A 23,935-nucleotide genomic window follows, 5' to 3' on the forward strand; every position below is an offset into this window, starting at 1 on the left:
ACCGCCGCCAACTCCGTGTATAAATCTTGCAAAAGCTTCTTCTCCTTCCTCTGAGTCACCCAACCATATCTAGATGTCTCCCCCCTTATCCTAGATTTGAGGGCATCCCAAACTACGTTGATACTAGCGCTCCCTTTATTCTCCTCTATGAACCTAGTGATCCAAACTTTACATGCTGAATAAATCCCTCATCACGGAGCGTGGTCCTATCAAAAGTCGATCGCGCCACCGGGGAGGGGTTAGCTTGGATGCTCACTTTCAGTACCATGGAGTTATGATCAGACATGACCTCAGGATATTTATATATCTTGCAGAACGGTACAAGTACCTGGGAGACATACAAATAATGCAGCCTAGTATGTACTTGGTGTGGGGCAGAAAAGACGGTATAGCCCGGGTTCCTTGGTTCTTGCATCGCCCAAATGTCTAAAAGCACATAGTTGTGATAACGGTTTAAAAGCTTTAGGTTTGCATCCATGGTATCCTCTTCCCCCTAGTTTGTCCTTTTGAGAGTTATTTAAATCTCCACAAACTATCAAGGGGAGCGGCCACCCCAATAATTTTACATTCAGCACCTCAAACAGCCTCGGATCATCAAGTACTGAGCCACACACGGAACACAAGGTGAACATACTATGATCCATACAACATTGGGTTTATTTATTTATTTATTTTAAAGGTTTTATATAGCGCTGCTGGACCAGAGAGTATCAGTGCGCTTTACACAGTGATAACACATGAACATATTAAATTCAATATACAGTTGAAAGAGAGAACAGAAAATTCAAAAAAATATATATATATATATTATAATAGGGAAAAAAAGAGCAACGCTTTAAGACAGTGATAGGGGTAATGCGAGCAGAAAGTAGAGGAGAGTTGAGAATAGCGCTAGTGAGGAGGATGAGGTGGGGGAGGATGAAATGGGAAAGGGGTAACAGAGCGACCTATAAAAAAAGGGTGTGGAGCGGGTTCAGGATCGATGAACATTAAGAGCCCCAATATTTATTGAGAAGAAGTACTTTGAGTCTTTTTTTGAAGGGAGGGTAGGAGGGATTACAGCGAAGGTCTTTGGGAAGTGAGTTCCAGATTGTAGGGGCATTACCGGAGAAAGCACGGGATTGGGTCTTTTTACATTTCAGTTTAGGAGGGATAAGGGCAAGAGAGTTTGTACTTCTCAGGTATCTAGTGCTCCCTGCTTTTTTTAGTTTGCTCGAAAGGTAAGAAGGGGTGTCTTGGTGGAAAACTTTGTGCGTAATGCAAGCAATCTTGCAGGTAGCTCGACCTTCAATTGGGAGCCAGTTTAGATTTTGAGGACAGGAGAGATGTGGTCAAATTTTTTACAGTCTGAAGTAAGTCTGGCGCTAGTTTGAGGACCGATTTAATATGTGCCAGGTGGACTTTGGGGGTGCCGGCCAGTGTGGCGTTACCATAGTCAATTCTGGATAGGACAAGAGATTGAACAACGATTTTGAGATCAGCTGGAATGAAAGGTTTAACTTTTTTGAGGTGGTGCAGGGTGAAGAGAGCACTTTTGGCTGTGTTTTTAATGTGTGGGATGAGAGTCAGATTCTAATCGATGCTGATATCAAGGGATTTGACAGAGTTGGAGGTGGAGAGGGAGCAATTAAGTGCTTTGATGTCTTTGATCCAGAGTTGAATGGGGAGGGAAGTGTGTTTGGGGGTGAAAAGGATGATTTCGGTTTTTTAGGATTAAGTTTGAGATGGTTCCGATGGAACCAGGCTTGAACTTTCAGCAGAGTGTCATTGGGGTGAAGGATGTCATTGTGGGATTTAATCTTGTAGTATAATTGGGTATCATCGGCGTAGAGGTTGTAAATGATTTTGGCTTGTTTGAGAGTGAGGGGTTCCATAAAGAGGTTGAAAAGGGTAGAAAAGAGGATAGACCCTTGGAAGATTGAAGGAGAAGATATGGTTATCAAGCCGAAACAGAACACATTTTTCAAGGGCTTTAGAGAGGAAGGGGAGGTTGGAGATAGGGAGTAGATTGTTCAGATCATTAGGGTCAGCAGTGGGGTTTTTAAGGATGGGGGAGATTTGACCTAGCTGGAGGGAGGCCGGAGGAACGCAGCCAGAAGAAAGTGAGGAGTAGATGATATCGGTCCATATTGGGGCAATGCTGTATTTGAGTTCATGAACTAAATGGGCGGGGAGAGGATCATTGGAATGTGAGGATGGTTTGAGTTTAGATATAATGTTGATGATAGTAGTTTCAGAAATTGGATTAAATATGCTCCATCATTCCTCGGGGGGAGGAGCTTCGTCAGCAAGCAAGATGGCTGCTTAGGCTCCCGGCTCCGTCGACCCTCGTAACCCGCCGCGATATCCTGCATGTTATCCTGACTTCACGCCTAGTCTCTGTGTGCATGAACTGTCCCGCACTCCGATGGTGAAATCTGGAAACTTTTATCGGCTTGTTTGACGCAGTTGCATCGAGTTTAAGTTTGCGGCCTGCTCCAGCGGTGAAGCCGGGGCCTGGAGTACTTTCACAGCCGGGCTGTAGTGCAACAACATCGGCCAGGAGACTCAGGCTGGGCCCGGTCGACCGGAGTGGAGGCTTTGTTTCAGCCCGGATTTGGTGGCGATCGTTTTCATTGCTCAGTGACGACGGAGGAGTGAGTCTGCGTGCTGCTGGCTGCGGGTGGGGGCCCCCGTCCCGCGGACCCGGTTCCAGCCGGCCAGGGTTCGCTGGTTCGGAGTCGCTGGCCTGCGGCCTTAACTGGGTTGACCGAGGTTGCGAACAAAGACTGGTCACCATTCGCATTTGCACGTTCGAGGTCCTGTCTGTCCCCCCCCCAACCCCCCCCCCCCCAGAGGATGCCGGATTCACCCGGGGAGGTGATAGTGATTGATATCGAGCACGAGAATATGGATCGAATGGTGCATGAGCCATCGCTGAGGTTAATACTGACAGAATTTTGGGCATTCCGCTCACACGTGGATACATTGTTGAGCAAATTGGACACGCGCCTATCTGAAATGTTCCTGGTGGAACCGGGCCCGGCCTTATTGTTGAAACGGGATTCTGCAGCCATTCAAAACGCGGCCATTTTGACTCAGTAAGAGAACCCCGTGAAGAAACGAGCACTGGAACAATCGGATGGTGCCCTGGTGGACGGTGTTTCCGAGGATGGCATGGTATTGCTGAACTTTCCACCACTGCCGGCTTTGGAGATATCGTCAGGCGTTCCCCTCCCGGAGACTTTTGTCTGTGACTTTTCATCCATTTTGTGGTCATCTTCTCCTTTCCTGGCGACGCTACGGCTCCTGTTTAAGATACATCGGGACTGTTCATCTCGGAGGGAGAGTTCGTCAGCATCTACAGTTCCTGAGGACTCACTGCCTGCTGGTAGCCATGGGCTGATTTCTGCTGACTCTTTTCCTCTTTATTGCTTCTTTGTGTGCCTTTGGGTCTTGCTGGAAGGGGTTCGTGTTTTCGTTCGGAAGGGCCAAGGTTGAGATCGGCTGGATCGGGTTGGGTTAGGCATGGCTTTTACAAGTGTTGAACCTGCAAACGTTTGCTCTAAGAGGCTGGGCGGTGTCTCACGGTACCCTCTAATTTCTTTACATTGTTGTCGTAAGTTTGTCTTTTAGTGATAGGGGGTGGCTGTTTCAGGCGGGGGGTCTACAGGGGCCCTGAGCCCACATGGATATGCCCTCCTCCGTTCTTCTTTTTCCTTCCCTTTGGGGCTTTAGTTGTTAGGGGCGACAGGCACGCTGCTAGTGGGGTTAGGCTGTAGCCATTTGCAGAGGTGCAGGGTGGGGGGCTGGAGGGGGGGTTTTATTTTGCCTTTTTTATTTTCTATGGCCTTTCTTCTTTCTCTTTCTTTCTCGCAGGGTCAGTATAGCTACGAATCATTCGGATTCTTATCGTATGCTTGTACTTCGTGCTTTTGCTTTGATGATATCCTGATTTATGGGCTGGCAGGCTTCGAGTATTGGCGCAACATGGAAATGTATGTTGTGTGTTCTTTTGTACCGACCTATATGCTCTGGCGCCAAATCTCCATTATAGTGGTCATTACATGTATATCCTGTTTCTCACCCTGCCCCCGCTTTCTCCTGTTTGGTTGTATGGCACCTGATCCTCACTTATACAATATAAAATGAAACCTCTATCTTATCCTGAAATCCAGCTATGCATTCCAATACAAGTGTTACTCTGAATCGCTGCCGGACCTTGGGTTGTCGGCTGATAAGCTGTGTCGTATTGTGATATTAACGAATTTTAATTTGTCTAGCGGCCGGTCCCAGCGGTTGTAGGCCCATGCTTGTATTTCTACTGGAAGCTAAAATAAAGGTTTAAAAAAAAAATTTTTTAAAAATATGCTCCATGAAGCGTTGTTTTTAGGAAGGGAAATGGTCGAGGATGGGCCAGGCTGGGTGAGAGTAGGGAGGGGTTGGGCGGGGTCGAGGTGAGGGCGGGAAGTAGGAGATCATTGAGTTGGGCATGTAAGTGAGGGTGAGTTAGATGGGGGGAAGTTGTTGGGTGAGAGGAGGGGGGAGGCGGAAGAAGGTGAATTGGGAATATTAGGGAGGGTTAATTGGAAGGAGGGCGGTTGGAGAGAAAGAGGAGGGGAAGAGAAGGATAGTTCAATGGTGTTGACTTTATTTGAAAAGAAACTGGCAATTTCTTCCCATCTATCCACAGAGGCAGCTAGTTTAGGCGGGCCAGAGGAAGTTTGTTTTTTAACAATGTTGAACAGTTCTCTGGGACGGTTTTTGGCTTGGTCAAGTTGAGACCGGAGGAAGGCAGCTTTTTCGTTGAAGATATGCTTTTTGTAAAGGGCTCTGTTGGTTCTCAGTAGAGTCAGACTATCAGAGGAGGGATGACTCCTCCAGGCGCGTTCTGATTGTATGAGTGCCAGTCTTTCATTATTTAGGTCGGCATTGAACCAGGACTTGAGGGATTTTTTTGTTTTTTGAGTTTCAATTAGATCGAGGGCGTCACGAATGGAGTTGTTGTAGTGATCAGTGAGGTCATTGGTGCTAAGAGGGGGGGGAAGGAGTAAGTGGGTTTTAATTGTGGATTCCAGTTTGTCAGGTGGAATGAGGTGAAGGTTTCTAGTGGGTTTCATGGGAAGAGTACTAGTGGGGGGCGGGAGGAGTAATGGGGCTGTTCAAGGTGAAGAGGATGAGGTGGTGATCTGACCAATCAACAGGAAGTATATTAGAAAGGGAGGCCATATCCTGGTTCGTCAAGATAGCATCAAGGGTGGCGCCTTTGTTGTGTGTGGGGGCAAGGCAGAGTTGAGACAGGTCAGTGAAGTCTAGGGTTTCATTAAAAAGGGCGACCGCAGGGTCATCATTTTTGTTCCAGTGGATGTTGTAATCCCCCAAGAAGAGATTCTTGGAGTGGGAGATCGATGCTTGGATAATAAGATCAGTCATCTCTTCGGTAAAGGGGAGGCAATTTCCAGGGGGGTGGTAGATACTGTGTAGCCGCGTGGTGGGAAAGCCAGGGAAAGAGAGGTCAGCACAAAGGTATTCAAAGGACGAAGGGTCTAGGAGCTGGACGGGTGATATGTCGAGATTCTCCTTATAGATAAGGGCAAGGCATCCTCCTAATTGTTCGATTCTATCCTTCCTGATAATAGCGAAGCCTGGAGGGACAAGCAAGTCGAGGATAGGGGTGGAGTGGGCGGAGAGCCAGGTTTCAGTGAGAAATGAGAGGTCAATGTTTTCACTGTGAATGGTTTCTGCAATCTCAGTTGCGTGAAAGGAGGCGGATCTACAGTTAATCAACATGCAGCGGAGGGGAGAGGGGACAGGAGGAGGGGTGTGTGGGCAGGGGGGGATAGGTCTAAGTAGTTGTGGGGGTCTAGGAGAAGTCGGATGAAGGGGGAGTCTGTTCATTCTTAGGAGAACAGGTAGAGTAGATAGATGTGGGATGGAGGGCGAGGGAGGAGAGGGGTAGCCAGGGGGGATACTAGAAGGGTTGGATCCCGAGGTTAGGATGCGAATATCAGGATGAGGCGGGGAGGATGTTAGGGTTGTAGGGTGGGATGCTTAGGTAGCATTCATTGTGTATATCACGGGCAGTGAATTTACAGGGGAGGTGAGGGGTGCCGGTGTTGGTCAGTACAATGAGTGGCCTGTTTGAAGGCGGATTGAGATGAGTGTAGTCTTGCGACAGCGCAGTGCTTTGTGATATCGTTGAAATGTGGCAGGCTCAGATGGATGGGATTTAAGAAGGAGAGAGATATCACTTCTGAGTGAGGCGAGTTCTAAGACGAGGGGCGAAAGGAGAAGCTTAACTTTAAGGAGTGATTTGGTAGGAATTGAGGCGAAAAGTGTATCGGTTAAGTTAAAGAGATTGGTAGGGTAAGGGTTATCAAAGTAGGGGATAGCATGGGGCGGAAGGGGGGGAAAGCCTGGAGGGGGGGAGGAGGGGGATATTGTAGTGAGGCGGTGGATCATATATGGAGGCAGGGGGAGTATCAGAAATAGGCATAGGAGAGGCCTTCAGTTCGAGAGGGTCGATAGGTGAATAAGGTGGAAAGCCAGTAATAAGTGGGGTACCTGGTGAAATGAGGGTTGATGGAGGGGGCAAAGGAGTGTGCCTGATGGGTGACGTTGGAGGCGGAGATGGAGTTTGGTGGTGGGTGTGAGAGGCGTTTACGCGGGTGGATAAGATGATAAAGTGCGTCAGGAAGTGCGGGAGAGTGGAACTTAGAGGGAGCGAGGAGGGTAGAGGAGAGAGGAATGGTAGAATAGGGGGATGTGAGGGGGTAGGTAGTTGAGTCTGGAGGAGTGGCTGAGGAGTTGGATAACGTTGAATATGTGTGGGGATTGACTAAGCAGTGATCGCCCGGAGTAGTGAGTGGTTGCGCATAGCAAGTTAGGGGTTAGGGAGAGAGCCTGAGTAGGCGATGGGGTATCAGGGGATATTTGCAAATATGAGGAATCGGGAGGGGGGTCAAAGAGAGAGTAGTTAGAAAAAGGGGGTAAAAAGGTGTGGGTAAGTGATGCTGGAGGAGTAGCTGAGGTATTGGAAAGGGAGGGGGTTGAGGGTGGATTGACCGAGAGGTGATCGTCAGGAGGTGAACGAGAGGCCACGCATTGGATATTGGTGGTTTAGGAGGGGGCTTGAATAGGCGTAGGGGAGTAAGGGAGTAGAGGTGATTTAGGGGAAGTAATGGGGGTGGAGGGGGGATCAGATGTTGAGGGGGATGAAAGGGTGACTAGTATATTGGAGGGCATAGAGACATTCAAGGAATGGGAGATGTAGGGGGATAAGGGGACATGGGTGTCGTAACAAGTTGAAATGTTAGTGGCAAGGGTGTTAAGTGGAGATTGAGGGTAGTCTGCTAGATTGGGGGAGGAGGAATGTGAAGTGGAAGGAGGGGATAAAGGTGGAGGGAGAGGTGGGGGGTCATTATTAGTTATACTGAAAGGGACGGGGGGTCGGGTGTTGTTGGGAAAGGGTGATGGAGTTGGGTGTGAAAGAGGGGGAGGATGTATCAGGGGGAAGAGAGAGGTGGGTAGGACCAACGATGAGAGAGGAGGGAGTTCTAAGTTGGGGGGGGCTAACAGGGGAGACGGGGGGCCAGGACAGATTGTGAGAGGGATTGTGATAGAGAGCTAAAGTGGTGCTCAAAGATGTGTAGGTGATTCTCAGAGGCTTGGATAAGAAGGTTTCCGGATTTAAAGATGGAGATATTGATTTCACCCGGAAAAGAGGGGGAGGGAGTCGTGGAGAGTTTCAACCCGTTTGGGATATTGCGGGAATTAGTGATGGGGAGGTGACGGAGAAAGAGGCTTTTCCATTTGGAAGTGCATTTGGTGTAAACAGGGGTCCCCAAACCGGTCCTGGAGGGCCGGATCCATGCCAGATTTTTGGGATATCCCCATTGAGATACATGTAGTTTTTTGAAAAATCTGGCATGGATCCGGCCCTCCAGGACCGGTTTGGGGACCTCTGAGTGTAGAAGATGTAGTTTGTGATAATGGAGGAGTTAAGGTTATTATGATGGTCCGCAAATAAGGTTTCTGGGTAAAGACAGAGAAGTTTGTGCTTGTGGGTTTTCTTACCATGTTTGAAGAGATGAGAGGGGTAGTGGATAGACCAAGAGTTAGGGCCTATTTTAGAGATGGGTGAGGCTGCGGTAGTGGAGGGAAGCGAGAGAGGCGGAATGAGTAGGAATATAGGGCGAAGAAGTAGGGGCAGATAAGGTGGACCCTATAAATCACAGAACAGGATACTGAAATGATCGAGTGGGGGGGGGGGGGGGGGGAGTAGGATGACGTTAAGCCAAAGTAGGCTCAGCCAGTCGGGTGATGTTAGCCCAGAGCAGGCTTAGACATTAAGAGGAGAGGGGGCAGGCAGACAGCGGGACACAAGTGTGGAGGGGCAGAGTATACCGAGAAAATACATAAAACAACATAGTCTAAATAATGAGTAATCGTGGGGAACGAGTAATGTATCGTTGGTTTGGATTAAAAAACCGTGAGGGGAGTGGGTGAAGCTGGGTAGCGTGCTAAAGTTAAATATGCAAAACAATCGGAACAGGGACAACCATAAGGAGTAGAGGGAGGAGTTAGGGGAGGGGGGCGAGGGAACATTTAAACAGCCAGAACTGGGATATATAGGGCAGATGAGAAATCAAACATGAAGAACAGAAAGCAATTTGAGCAGGCATGAGCACCAGTTGTGCAGAATAGCATAGTAGCCAAAAATGGGATATAGACAAGCCTAAGTAAAAATGTAACATGAGGAACATAAAGCAATTCGGGTAGATATGAAAAATCCTATTGTGCAAAATAACATAACAAAAAATGGGAAAAATAAAACAGGTGTAACGTGTAACATGAGGAACAACAAGCAATTCCCAGTGCTATAAGAACAGGATGCGTACAATAACAAATAAAAGAAAATGGATGTAACATACAATAAATGCAACTAGCAGAAATGTAGATAGGAGCGAGTCATTTTGCAATGTCTAGTAAGGCAGGGCTCCCTTCCAATTTTGTGGAGGAGGAAATAGTCCTATTACTCTGTCAAATCCTCAGCAAGGCAGGGCTCACTTCTAAGATGGCCGCCCATTTTTTTGAGGAGGAAGAAAGAGTCCTATCTTTCTGTCAATTCCTCAGCAAGGTCGAGGGACAACAACAAAAGGAGGAAGAAAGAGTCCTATTTCGCTGTCCATTCCTCAGCAGGCAGGGCTCACTTCTAAGATGGTCGCCGATTTTTGAGGAGGAAGGAGTCCTTCCTTTCTGTACTTCCTCAGCAAGGTCGAGGGACAACAACAAAATGGAGGTCCCGTAGGCAAATAACAAGAGCTAGAGACAAAACGGGCATAACACATAAGGGACCACGTGTCAAAAACAGCCCCCACTCACCCCCAACACCAAAGAGCAGCAACATCCTGCAGAGACAGAAAACGCCATCTCGAACGGCCAGCTCAGCGCCGGGCTAGGAGAACTTAGGCCAAGCTCAAGCTGTGTGGCTATGAAGAGAGAGGTCGGAGCGTTAGAGAGGGGTAATAGAGTCTCAATCTCATGTTGTGAAGTCGTGAAAGGTGGGGGGCGTCTTCATTCCACCTCACAGGTCGGGCGACCCGAATCCATGAGCACCACACAGTCTCTCAGCAACGTGGCAATTCCAGCCGTGAGCAGAGTCTCAGGGCACCCTAATCGGCACAGTCCAGGGGGAGGGGGGGGGGGGGGGGGGGGGGGGGGGAGGGGCACACGGCGGCGAGCGAGATTCAACAGCGAGGCAGCTCCAGCCGGGTGCAGTGCCTCAAGGGCAACTTCAGCAATCAGCCAGGATGAGGATGAGACTCTATGACGAGCCACAGTGCCAAGCGGGCAAAAGGCAGACAGAGGGATGCGGACGGCTCTGCATATTATGCAGGGGAAGGACTCAGGCCAGAAGGATGTCTCCGCAGCATGTGAGCTCCTGGCGGAGGGGGGCCCGGTTCCAGGGGCCCGCACTCGCGGCAGCGGAGCAGGGAGATGACGGCACAGTCTGTGTGGGGGGGGGGGCAGCGGGGCACAGATCTGCGGCTCGCGAGCCCCTCCGCCCTGCGAAGATGCCGCGGTCGACACTCTCCGACTCTGCGTCCCCCGCGGGAAGGGCAGCGGGACAAGGCAGCCCAGACCGCCGGAGCCGCAAAGCAGTCCATGACCTCAAGGGACCCCAAACAGAGCTCCGCGATGGGAGCGAGCAGCAGCCAGCCAGGATCGCGAGAGACCCCAGGTAGAGCTCCGCAATGGGAGCGAGCAGCGGTCAGCTGGGCAGTCCGGACCTCTGAGGCTCGAATTGGCTGTGAGTAAAGGTCGGATCACAACCCTACTGGGATGGGTAGAGAGGTATTGTCGCCCAGTTTCAGGGGGTGGGAAAATTTAGATCCGAACTAGACCGCGGAAATCTGGCTCTCCCTTTACATGCCATGACTACTACCCTCCTCGTTCTTGTCCCCTGTGAAGTGCTGGAGATAAGTTGAAAACCTGCCAGCTCCGCTACCTCCCGTCTGCTTCCTTCAACATGTGTCTCCTGAAGGCATACGATATCAGCCTTCAGAAATTAGATATCCACATTTATCCTGCGCTTTTTCTGTGGAATATTTAGGACACAAATAATGATGGAGGCTATTCTTAACTTGCTGATTCACCCAAGAACTTGTTTCCATCCTGCCCATACATCCTGTTCATTGTAGTTCCTATTGGAACTCTTTTGAATCAGCCCCCCTACCTCCCCTCTCCCCCTTCGCTAGGCATAAAGGTCCGAAGACACTTGTGATGTCTCCTGCGTCCTGCTGTTGCCCCCTGCTTCTCTCCCTCTAAACGTAATCAAAAAGAAAACAATGAAAACTCATAAACACAAGGAATCGGAGGAGACTAATTTCCTCCCAATTCGACATTGCCTCAAGGGGACCTAAGCTCTACCATTTCTCAAATTTTGCGAGATTTCCTGCAGATGCTCTTGAATTACCTTAAGCCAAGCAGGGCTCATTATATACACCTCACAGCCACACTTCTGGAAGGGGATGATTAGCTGACAGAGCCTCCATCTTCTCTCCACCGTAGTGTGGCAAAAATCAGTCCTAACAAAGAAAGTGTGTCCCTCTGCTGAGCGCCTGGCTTCAGGTCTAGCTTTAGCAAAGACTGCCAGCCGTAAAAGATAATTGCCAAAAAGATAAGCTTAGCCCTAGGTTTGACATTCTGATCGCTCTGCCCCAACCCTTCTTTAACATCAGAGGGAATCAGTGTTCTCAATGTACCTCTGAATCCCAGTCTCGATGTGCAAGTTCTGGAAAAGGCCTCCTTAAACAGCCGAAGGACAAATCTGTGAATGTCATCCCCTTCTGTATTTTCTTCAATGCCTAGGAGTATCAAGTTATTCCGCCACTGGCGGTTTTCAAAATCCTCCAGCTTCCATAAGACATCAGTCATTCTTGCTTCTTTTGCAGTGGCTTGCTGTCTTTTAGCCTCAGCCCCTGCCTCCAGTACCACGACCCGCTTCCAACGCTGTTGTGCATTCCGCGATCACAGAGCATGCCTTTTTTACTTTTATTTATTTATTTATTTATTTTTAGAGTTTTCTATAGCGCGAACTTGAACCGATTAGGTTATCAGAGCGCTTTACATAGCACCAGTTCCGTTACATGTTATCACAGCAGTTTACATAGAATCAGTTATGTTACACATTTCAGGAACTTGAATCGATTAGGTTATCAAAGCGCTTTACATAGCACCAGTTCCGTTACATGTTATCAAAGCACTTTACATAGAATCAGTTACGTTACACATTTCAGGAACACGTTTCTTTTTGTTCTAGTGAATAGGGTTATCTCTTCACACGGGGGAAGGGATACACCTGGCTATATTCCAACAGTCACACAGGCGACTAGTCGTTACAGCTATAACTCTAAACACAGGGAGGGGATACACATGGATACAATCTAAGAATCACATAGGATACTAGTTATTAGAGTTATCTTCTATCTACACAGGAGGGATATGACTGGAAACACTCTAAGGGTCACCTAGGGATGGTAGAGAGTACAAAGGTCCACTCCAAACACTAGTGATAAGAGTCAACTACATACACATAGGAAGGGATATGACTGGTTAAACTCTAGGAGACGCATAGGGGTGGTATATGGTGTAAGGACTTCAGCGAATACAAAGCTTAGCATTATTGCAATCGTACACCATCGTACACCATTTGACATCAAACTCTTGTGTCGCCAGAGTTGTTTGCTCCAGTCGACTCAGAACTGCCCCCCCTTCCACCCCATTGCCTAGCGGTAGAAACAAGGTATTTACCTTACTGCCTTCCCTCTATTGAGTCTCTCAAGACAGAGTCTCCTTGCTCGCAGTGCTTCGTAGTATGTGTTCGCCAGCACTAACCAATTCCATCAGAGCCTTTGTGCTTGCCCAGTCCTGGTTTGTTGGTTTCTTTCCCCGCCTGGTCCACTTCCTGAGACCATCCCAGGGACCGTAGGTTGCTTGGGTCCACCAGTTTGGCGGAATTCTGCTAACTCACTTTTGCTTTGCCGCTTGTCTCCTCCTCCTCACTGCCTGCAGCGTCTTCACTCTTCCAATCAGCCGGAGTCTTCCGGGCAGGCAGCAGCCCTCGCTCTCCTCCAGTTGCTCTGGTCTATGCCCGCTCCTTTGGAATTTTGGCTTGTTTGGGGGCATTTTGGTGTACAGTGAAAAGAGCCTGTCTCTTGCAAAGGGAGCCAGAAGCTTAGCTAAGCTTCGAGCCAACAGGTGTGTTCTTTGCTTTGTTCCTTTCATGCCTCAATGATTTTCTTTCACAGTACGAGGCAGAAGTGCTCCGATTCCTTTTCCCGGCTTCATCCGACTGTTTTATCCATGACCATAAGTTTAATAAGTCCATATTGTCTTTTGATGCAAGGGCGAGCGGCTTCCGCAGCAGTCACACAGCCACCAATTTGCGCTCTCAGTCCAACTTCTAATGCACAATTAATTAGCAGTTCCCTTTAAACGCCATAATGCCGGCGGGTCAGTGTGTGCTACACAAATGTGGAAAATAAATACTGATTGTGAAGCTGTGATGCTATGCTCTTCGTAAAGAGGTAGTGCTGGTTGTTTTTCGACCATAAACAAGTTGCTGGTTTAGGACAAAGAGCAGTTTTTTAAAAATGCTATTCGCGATTAAAGTAATTCTACATGTTTCAGAATACTGTGAGCCACAGACTTACTATCAACCCGCTGTGTCTGCTGTCTACAGAGGAATATCTGTGAAAAGTCAAAGCAATTGTTTCTTGGGTGTAATGGTAAAACGTTCACAGCATAACAAATCAGCACTTACCTAAGATTTCATCAAAATAAATCGAAGTATGAGATAGATAACGCACGTAAATTCTGCACATAAACCCAATTCACCTCTAGTCATTTCAATGCCTTTAATCCAGTTTCCAGGTTAGTCAGTGTAAATAATCTGCTAACTGCTTTCAAGCACGAAATGAACATTGTTGGGCGCCTGTGCATGAAAAATTAAGTATGTTGATGCGTGAAGTATATATGAAAAAAATAATCCTTATAAGGCAGCAATTCTGCAGTCCCACAACGTTATCATCATGATTCTCAGTACAGAAAGAACCGTATTTAGAGGTTAAAATCTCTCTCATTTGGGGGCATTGGAACCTAATGAATTGTAATCATTAAAAGGGGAGAGAAAAAGCCTTGAGTTCACGTTACAATGGCTTAACTCCACAGATATTACTGCACAAGCATGTTATGTATCTTATGTAGTGCATCACAAAATACAGGTGTGAGGAAAGGAAAAAGAGTTTTAGGAAAAACATGCATTAAATTGCTGCCCCTCCTTACAGTATAGCTACGTTGGATGACTGAACAATTTAAAGAAGCTGAGACATTGACTCTTTTGCTTTGTCTGCAAAAAACAATCACTGGCACAGTATCCTTGCATACTGTAGTGTCCTGCAGGACACGTTCTAGTGCTCCCCCGGAAATTGTATCCCCAGCCACTCCCTCGAGGGCTGGACACACTGCACCCAACACCCATCCATCACGGGTGTCACGAGTGATGTGGCCCCGGCAATAAAAAGGCCTGGGCGCACGTGCTCCTGGCCAGTTTACCGTACCACATGGCCTGGTGTCCGCGTCCATTATTGCTGCAATGTGTGCCTGTGGTCCAACACCACATTGGCGACGAGGCGGATAGCTAACACCGCACGCCTGCTGCTCTGAGCTCCACCGTCCCTTGTAAGGATGAAAAGAGCTGCCACCAGTGACTGCTGTGAGAGTCGAGCTCCACATCCCGACACGGCCCTCTTCCTGTAAAGAGGGAGACACAGAGACTTCTACCACCATTGGTTCCGGCAAAAAGGGGAGTGGACGGGCACCCCCGCAGCAGCCGCCGGAACCCCAGGGAAAGCGTGAGTCTCCCCACCATACTTGCAGTAGAGCCGCTGCCACACTCAGGCAATCACCGCCGCAATTAAAGAGCCCTGCGATCCTCACCGCGTAGCGCCCAAGAGCGTCCCTGCCATCCCTGAGCGAAGCACTTCTCCACCGACTCCACTCCCTGCATCTGCAGGACTAAAGGGAAGCATCGCGACAACACCAGCCCTGCATGACGCGCTGCACCCTGCACCGCCCGTCATTGTCCGGCACTGCAGGGACTCACCAGAGCTGAGGACACCGCCCTCCATTGGTGCAGCCGGAGGGACAAGGAGGATGTCTGCTGCCGCCGCGCTGCTAGAGCGGTGAGGCCCAAAGACTCCTGAAGGAAGCGAGAGCACGCAGCCTAGCCGCACCTCGCTGACAACCGCCTGCCACAACCCCAGCCTGCCCGTGGAGGAGAGGGGAAGGATGTCAGCGAGATGATGCTGACTGCATCACATACGCAATAGAGACTACCATTGGAGCGGCCCCGGTCTCGGAAAAGTGAAGTACAGGCCGGCCTTGCTCTCTGCATCAAGATGAATCCGCCGTGAACTCCGAGACAGCGAGGAGAAGCGGAAGTAACCCCTGTCGTCTCGTGGGGCAGATCCATGGTACCCAGGAGCAGTAGTCATGCCCCCTGCAACCCATCTACAATGCCAGCCAAGTCAAGAGCGGCCCGCCATAATGGCAAGACAGTCTGGGCAGAAATCTAGGAAGTAAAGCAAACACGTACCAAGGACATCCCGTCAGACCGCCCGGACTGGGGTTGAGAGGACCAGCCGTCCAGCACTGCATGCCTCCGCCCGCATCAACAGCTCGAATCGAGCGCGATTCCAGCGGAGAGTGCCCCTGGCATGCGAGGTGCCTGCAGCTCCACCTGGCTGACACAAGCGGCGCCACATATGCCACATGAAGCGGTAAGGAGCAACTACAGGAGTGACTTTCTCTGCGCAGACATCCCCACGGCCAGCCACAGAAGGAAAGCTTCCACGGCCGAGCAAGTAGCGGCAGCGCCACCTGGTGGTCAAGGTACCACACCGCATAGGGTGCATACAAGCACCAGGCAAGCACGTATGCCAGCAGAACCCTGAATGCACCCTATGACCCCAGAAAAGGACTCTGCTTCTAATCACAGCCCAACCTACTAGCAAAGGTAAATAAACCGTACACCAGTACGGAGTGACACAAGCCTTATGCATCTGGCAAGGGGGCCATACCCTGCAAAGACGCAACCCTCAACAAGTAAGGAACCATTCCCTGAACCCGACGAGAAGCCCAATGCTGCCAGAGCGGACCTAAGACAGGAGAGTCAAGGCCGTTATGGAACATGCCCTGAGCCACCTAATAGCCACTTGCTGACACTGCAACACCCAATATGCAGTAGAGTACACTGCATAAGCTACCACGTCTTCAGAGGCCCTCTGTACCAGGAAAGCTACGGTGGCTGCCTGGAAACGACCCACTGGACCACCCTGTGGCCACAGGACCACCCTGTTTCTTGACAGACAAGGTGGAAGCAGTAAACACCGCAGGAAGGCCTGGGTGAACAGATGCCAGCACCATGTGGAAGAGCCTCCCCTGCGCCATCAATCCGGCTATACCGGTGCTCCTCCGACGAGATTTTCACTTGCACAAGACCTCCGCAGTGCTAAAACCCATGTGGAAACTGATGCAAACACGGTCCTCACACTGAGCCACCAAAGAGTGGGCAGCCTGCTGGCAGGAAAAAGGGCAGCCACGTTCCCCCCCCACTGACCGAGCACCCCGCTTCGGCTCTGTTTTTATGTCAGTGCAGAGAGGGAGGTATTGCCCGATATCTCCAATGCCGCTGCATCGGTGGACCTGTCCTCGGCATGCAAGGTGCAACAGCTGCAGCTCTACCTAATGACTGGTAATCTGCACCAAGAGAAAAGGAACTCTCATGCACGGTCCTACAGCACCACTGCAAATATTTTCATGCCCAAACAGCCACGCATGGCATGCAGGACCCACCCAGACACTCAGAGCTAAATACAGGCAGCAACGCCAAAGACAGCCACCAACAGCAAAGTTGGGAGACCAGCCAGACAGCAACATCTCAAGGCAGCGGTGCCTGCCGAGAGCAAAAGAAAGACTAGCGCAGAGTGCACACCACAAGTAGCTGCCCAACGCCACTGCCAGACAGGAGATCGTATCACTTGCTCCTACTGGTGAACAGACACAGCCGCGAGCTACACCACAGGTACCACAACTGCCAGAAGAAAGCATCCAAGAAGAAGACAGAGACAGCAAAGCCAGAAGCACGCAGGTAGCTGCACCAGTGAACCCGACAGCACGGGCAGGCCCCCGAGAGATTGAGACATCTCCACATGGAAGCACTGCTGAATGCAGGACAGAGAGCAACCACATCTCTACTGCCCCAGTGAAACCCCACAGTGGGCCAAAGACAAGACACAGAGTGACCTCCTTCATACTGCCTCAAGATGGAGTCGGCCGTGACCCACGACAGGCAAGAGAGGAGTGACACAACCCACATGTCAGGCCGCCACAGCAACATGTGCTCCAACAACCAGTGACACGCGACCTGTCATCACGTCGCCCAGCAAGCAAGGAGCACGCCGGAGCGAAGGCAGAAACCGGCGCCAAGACAGCGCCACCTCGAGGTCCAAGCGCAAGGCCTTCGAAGAAAGGAGAGAGTGACAGCCCTGTCACCCCAAAAACCGGATGAACACAGGTGAGCTGAACAGACCAACAAAGGGAGAAGACCGAGGACTCACACAGCAAACCAGAGCACACCCTGACACACCAGACAGCCACCAAGGTGGACCGATGTCCCTGGATACAGCCTCAAGGGTGAACCGAGGATAAGCTGCAGCAAGCGCAAACCGCGTCTCATCCTAACTCTTCCCCAGGTGACCGTCTATCCCCGAGCGTCAGCAGTCTAAGTCAAACGGCATTCCAGCTCCTGTTCGCAGATGCCACGGGTGAAGATCAGCATCGAGTGTCCGTCCTCACACCGCCTCAAGATGGAGTCGGCGGTGGCCCGAAGACAGGCAAGAGAGGATCTACACACTCTGCGTGGCAAGCCACCACAGAAACTCAACCGCAGCAAGGCAGAGGCATGTGGCTGCCAAATCCCTCATGACTTCCAACTCTTCCAGCAAGTCACCACCACCTGTCATCCCAAGCCACCACATGGCTGGCAACCGCCATCACGCTAGCCCTCAGCACATGCATCAAACACCACTACAAGAGTGCCGATTGACTGGAGTCTACACCGTTACCACACCAGCTGACTAAAGAAATCGGAAGCTACCTGTGAATCTGGCCTACACCGGAACAGCGGCAGCGAGAGCAAGTCTTTGCGAAGACTCATCAACCCGTGAGTGTTGTGCGTGCAACTAAGTAACTGCTCCTCGGCGATCCTGCTGCTGCCCCAAGTCGGGCCACAAGCGCCCCCAGTGCAGCCCTCCTACAGTCCTGCACAAACCCTGACAGCGGGCCTTCCCACGCAGGAGAGAGAGAAGAGACATTGCCCCAACCACAGGTTATCGGTTACAGCCAAGCGGTTCAACAGAGGCATTTGATCAGACAACACTTCAGTGATCTCTCACTTGAGACTCCGTCCACATCCATGACGCAACCCACTATACGGAACTGTTAGAACTCACCACAGACCGTCAATCACTTCAGCAAGGTGGGAGCCATGCAAGACTGCAAGACATGTCACCATCAGTGAATTGACAGTATGCAGCAGACGTCTCTGAGCCAGCGGTCGTGTCCTGAACCCTTCAGGTTAAAATACGGGTGCCCGCTAAGAAGGTCCTGCTGCCAGCGGAGTCACCAGCTCATGTCTGACGTGGTCCTGCCACCTGACTCAAAAGACTGATGGACCCTGTGGTATTTAGTTAACTGTTTGTTTTGTCCCCACAGGTTGGACTAACGTTTTGTTTGTTCCTCAATAAAGTTGGGGAGGAATGTACTGTACAGCAGGATACGTTCTAATGCTCTGCAGGAAGTTGTATCCCCAGCCACTCCCTCGAGGGCTGGACACACAGCACCCCCACACCCATCCATCTCAGGTGTCATGAGTGACGTGGCCCAGGCAATAAAAAGGCCCGGGCACACGTGCTGGTGGCCAGTTTACCGTATCACATCGTCTGATGTCCATGTCCATTATTGCTGCCATGTGGGCCTGAGGCCCAACACCACACATACGTAACTCAGAAAACTGCAATAAATAAAGTTGTTAAAAGAAGAAGATACTTGTTGGGACTGCTGATCTGGTTTTACTCTGCAACTGGCTCATACTAATTTCGGAAAGTGATCAGCGTTCTGAAGTAACCGAAGTCGAATGGGCAGCTCTTTATTACAACTCTTAGTAAGAAAATACAATAATTAAAACGGAGACATGACTAGCAATGACTTTACCAACAATTTTTTTAAACAATTTACTAATATATTTGAGCTGACTTAAGTCAAAGTCATGGAAACTTTATTGTCACAAACCAAGCCTTTCTTGTAGGAATGTCGAGTGAAGTATCGTTCAGACCATGGACGCACGCTCCTTCTCTTAAAGTTGAGAAGGTAAATGCCAAAGTGATTATCTTGCGTGCTTCTTCCTGAAGACTGTCTATGCCTTGTTCTAAGACGGGACTAAGCATGTAGCTCGTGTTTCAATTTGGAACTCACTGAAAATCCAGGAAGTAAAGTAGGTGAGAGATAGACCTTGTACTAACAAGCAGGACACAGGGTTCAGGCGGTCACAGTGTGTTTGATCTTCAAACAAGAGGCAGAAACACATGGTATGGTAGAGCTGTACTATTCCTATTTTTGTTCCTAAAGACTTTAAAGCAAAACCGAGATGGAAAAGGTGGAGCTGCAGTGGCAATCCGGAGTAGCGTGCTACTTGCCGAAAAAGTGCTTCAACGCCTCATCAGGGGTAGTAAGCGCTATATAAATTCAATTACTTTTTTAAAAAACTTTATTTATAATTTTTACATTAACACATATCAGGTTGCCCAGATGATTACACATTACACCTAAAACTAAAAATATCCATTTTGTTTCAATAAACTATCTGATGTAGAATGCACACAATAGTCAGAGTTAAAATACACATTATCACAGCATGAAAACTGACCAGCCAACATTTAAACTATCACCAGTTCAAGGCCCGCCGCGCCTCCTCCCCACTCCAACTCGAGTTGTGAACTTGCGCCAACGTCTGAGGAGGCAGTCTAACCCACCCCGGTAGGTACTATCCCTGCTGGTTGTTGCAAATCAGAGGTAGAATCAATGTTCAGTAGGTATTGCATGAGGGGACTCCAAATATTTCGGGGTCGGGCTGCCATGGGTTGGGTGGCAGCAAACAGCTCACAGTTTGTTTTACAATGAATTAGGCTATTTATCCAAGCCTTTGTTGTTGGAGTGCTTCTGCTTCCACAATGTATTGCTATCTCTCTTTTTGCAATTAACCACATCGCTGCTGTGGTTATTTTTCCCCTGTGCTGATGTAAGGAAAGCTCCATTATTCATGACGAGCTCAGCTCGTCATCAGCACAGCTCAACTGTGACTCATGACGAGCTGAGCTCGTCATGAGCATGGAAGGGGTTAATAGGGCTATTGCAGTGAATCTGTTTATCTGCTTAGGAATCTCTTGCACATTACCCATCAGCACCATCCCAGGTGTAGGGTCTATAGTTAGATGAACCATATGCTATAAGATTGCATGGACAGACCTCCAATACCTCCCAATAATTCCATAGTTCCAGGTCATATGAACAAACTTGGTGTATTGTGCCACGAACTAGGGGCATGTGTGGGGGCGGCTAGGGTCAATGCTGTGAATTTTTGCCGATTTAGAAAAGGGGGTGGTGATGGACAGAGTATCTGAATTAAGCAGAACACTCCTACCCAGTCAACAGATCAGGGCTTGATCCATCACCGTTTTTTAGCTCACTGTACCATCCCAGCTCAGAACCTGGCCACATGCAAATTAGTCTGTCCCTGGCCCAGTGCATCATGGGAACTGGGCAGACCAAACTACCAAGCCAATTCTTTTACTGGAAAGGAAACAAGCTTCCGGGGACCGGTTTCTGGCATTACAGCCGTCTTCGGCCTGGCTTGCTTGAATCCTGGTGGTGCAGTGAGCAAGGGACTCACATCTGAGCATACCCTTCCACGCTTATGGTGGACAAAACGATTCAGAAAAGGGGGTGGTGATGGACAGAGTATCTGAATTAAGCAGAACACTCCTACCCAGTCAACAGATCAGGGCTTGATCCATCACCGTTTTTTAGCTCACTGCACCATACCAGCTCAGAACCTGGCTACATGCAAATTAGTCTGTCCCTTACCCAGTGCATCATGGGAACAGGGCAGACCAAACTACCAAGCCAATTATTTTACTGGAAAGGAAACAAGCTTCCGGGGACCGGTTTCTGGCATTACAGCCGTCTTCGGCCCGGCTTGCTTGAATCCTGATGGTGCAGTGAGCAAGGGACTCACATCTGAGCATACCCTTCCACGCTTATGGTGGACAAAACGATTCAGAAAAGGGGGTGGTGATGGACAGAATATCTGAATTAAGCAGAACACTCCTACCCAGTCAACAGATCAGGGCTTGATCCATCACCGTTTTTTAGCTCACTGTACCATCCCAGCTCAGAACCTGGCCACATGCAAATTAGTCTGTCCCTGGCCCAGTGCATCATGGGAACTGGGCAGACCAAACTACCAAGCCAATTCTTTTACTGGAAAGGAAACAAGCTTCCGGGGACCGGTTTCTGGCATTACAGCCGTCTTCGGCCTGGCTTGCTTGAATCCTGATGGTGCAGTGAGCAAGGGACTCACATCTGAGCATACCCTTCCACGCTTATGGTGGACAAAACGATTCAGAAAAGGGGGTGGTGATGGACAGAATATCTGAATTAAGCAGAACACTCCTACCCAGTCAACAGATCAGGGCTTGATCCATCACCGTTTTTTAGCTCACTGTACCATCCCAGCTCAGAACCTGGCCACATGCAAATTAGTCCGTCCCTGGCCCAGTGCATCATGGGAACTGGGCAGACCAAACTACCAAGCCAATTATTTTACTGGAAAGGAAACAATCTTCCGGGGACCGGTTTCTGGCATTACAGTTGTCTTCGGCCCGGCTTGCTTGAATCCTGATGGTGCAGTGAGCAAGGGACTCACATCTGAGCATACCCTTCCACGCTTATGGTGGACAAAACGATTCAGAAAAGGGGGTGGTGATGGACAGAATATCTGAATTAAGCAGAACACTCCTACCCAGTCAACAGATCAGGGCTTGATCCATCACCGTTTTTTAGCTCACTGCACCATCCCAGCTCAGAACCTGGCTACATGCAAATTAGTCTGTCCCTGGCCCTGTGCATCATGGGAACAGGGCAGACCAAACTACCAAGCCGATTCTTATTGTGCCACGCACTAGGGGCATGTGTGGGGGCGGCTAGGGTCAATGCTGTGAATTTTTGCCAGAGTCATGCATGCCCTACATAAAAATTTGAAATGAATTAATTTATGCCTGTTATAAGGGGAACCTCTCTGATTTGAGCACAACAATATTCCAAATGCAAATCCTGTATTGGTAATCCCTGATCCCGCCCCATGCTTCACAGACCTTAGTGTCCCTACCAGGGACATGCTGGCTCTATATAGGTTAGATACAAGAAGCCCACCTCCCCCTTATTGGTGATCAGTATTGTTAGTAGCAAGAAATGTTCCGGCTCAAATGGTAATTCCGTAATTTGAGCTCGTAATGCACTTTGGAGTCTGCTAAGTTCAAATTGGTCCACGAAGGGAGCCTCACTAAAACGCACTTCCTCTGTACTCGAAAACACATGCCCCTCTGGAACGAAATCTCCGATTGTCTCAAGAGAATATTTAGTGAGAGTATGTTGAACTAGCCTCTCCTGGTTGATAGGTAGCTATGGGTTATTGGCCAGTAGGATCACCGGGGAGTAGAGAGTGCGCCCACCCATAACACGCATCAATTTCTGCCAGGCCCAGCTAGAAGTGTACACAGTTTGGATATCATGGGGGTCTCTAGGGAAGCTCTTTGATAATATCGTCTCCAGCGGGCGGGAAGTACCAGATCCGTCCCAGGACTCGCATAGGGAAGCCGGGCATCAGGATGATACCAGTAATTTGCAAAGCTACACTGAGCGACCAAGTAATAGATTTATGAGGGACATAAGTCAGCGCAGATTCTGTTAGACCTCAGCGCCGCATTTGATAGGGTCTCTCATCAGATTCTGTTACGCAGGTTAGAAGAAGCGGGTGTTGTGGGCTCAGCTTTGACCTGGTGTGCGTCCTTTCTTTCGAACAGGAACTTCCAGCTTATAGCCCCCCTTTTACCTCTTCGTACCATGTCAATAAGCAAGGGGTCCCCCAAGGCTCTATCTTGATCCCTCTGCTTTTCAATCTCTACGTTCAACCCCTGGCAGTCTTGCGAAGGAGCAGAGGGCTTACCATCACATCATATGCTGATGATACACAGCTAGTGGTAGCCCTCTCTGACCACACTGGGAGTGCAGCATCTAAGTTTCAGGAAGATCTTACAGCTGTTGCAGAGTGGATGACTGATAGATCTCTACAATTGAACTCCAGAAAGTCAGAGATCCTGCTGGTGGGTAACCATCAAGAGCTATGGGGAAACTGGTGGGGGGCAGCCATACTGGGATGCGCACCTACTCCTATGCAGGTGGTGAAAGATCTTGGAGTCTGGGTAGATTCGGGTCTTAGTTTTCAGCTCCAAACCAAAAAATTTGCGGGGACCTGCTTTGGCATAATTCGGGGGCTTAAACCGTTGCTTGGGTTCTTTGACCCCCCAGTCAGGCAAATGATTATACAGGCCTCCATTCTATCAAGACTGGACTATGCCAACGCACTGTACCTAGGGGTGAATAAGATCAAAACCCTGAGACTTCAGCAAGTCCAAAACGAGGCAGCTAGAACCCTGTTGGGACTTCCCAGAACCTGCCTCACCCCTATGGCTATCCGTCGGTTTCACTGGCTCCCTGGTGTCAACCGAGTGGAATTCAAGGTCCTCTGTACTGATTTAAAATCCTGAAACTCTCCTCTACGGCCATCCTGACCAATCTGCTGTCACCTTACCACCTCACACGCCAACTTCGCTCTACTGGACAACACCTGGCTACTGTGCCTCGTACAAGAAAGGTACGATCGGGCGGACGCTCTTTCCGTCTTCTAGCTGCCAAGCTTTGGAATGCTCTACCATACTCTATTTGTGCCATAGAAAATTACTTGATCTTCTGCAGAGCAATCAAAACCCCTCTCTTCCCCATAGTCGAGTGCTCTCTCTGACTCCAAGCCTCTATGTTTTCAGCTTCAGCGCTGGGACGCCTCTTTGCTGGGGCAGCTGGGTGCTATACAAAACACTAAAAATAAAAAAACAAATTAAATTAGGGACCCCAAACCCTCCTCTCCCGTATAGCAGGGTCAGCGTGTCCCAACTGATCCCGGCCCTGCCACCTCCCCAAATAAGCCAGATGCGATGGG

General features: G+C 49.5%; 1 protein-coding gene across 2 annotated transcripts in view; it reads right to left on the reverse strand.

Moving 5' to 3' along the window:
- Window positions 1–23,935, reverse strand: part of LMBRD1 (LMBR1 domain containing 1) — a 686,985-nt gene that overhangs the window by 549,068 nt on the left and 113,982 nt on the right. Inside the window, exon 1 of one of the 2 annotated variants that reach the window (XM_086926466.1) lies at window positions 15,140–15,163. The exons of the other annotated variant lie outside the window; for it this stretch is intronic. Coding sequence (XP_086782592.1) covers window positions 15,140–15,148 — 9 coding nt within the window. The 5' untranslated portion in view covers window positions 15,149–15,163. Of the gene's footprint in view, window positions 1–15,139; window positions 15,164–23,935 lie in introns of those variants that run through there. 2 annotated transcript variants of the gene reach the window in all.

This window comes from Lissotriton vulgaris, chromosome 6 (assembly GCF_964263255.1).
Source record: "Lissotriton vulgaris chromosome 6, aLisVul1.2, whole genome shotgun sequence".
NCBI lineage: Eukaryota > Metazoa > Chordata > Amphibia > Caudata > Salamandridae > Lissotriton > Lissotriton vulgaris.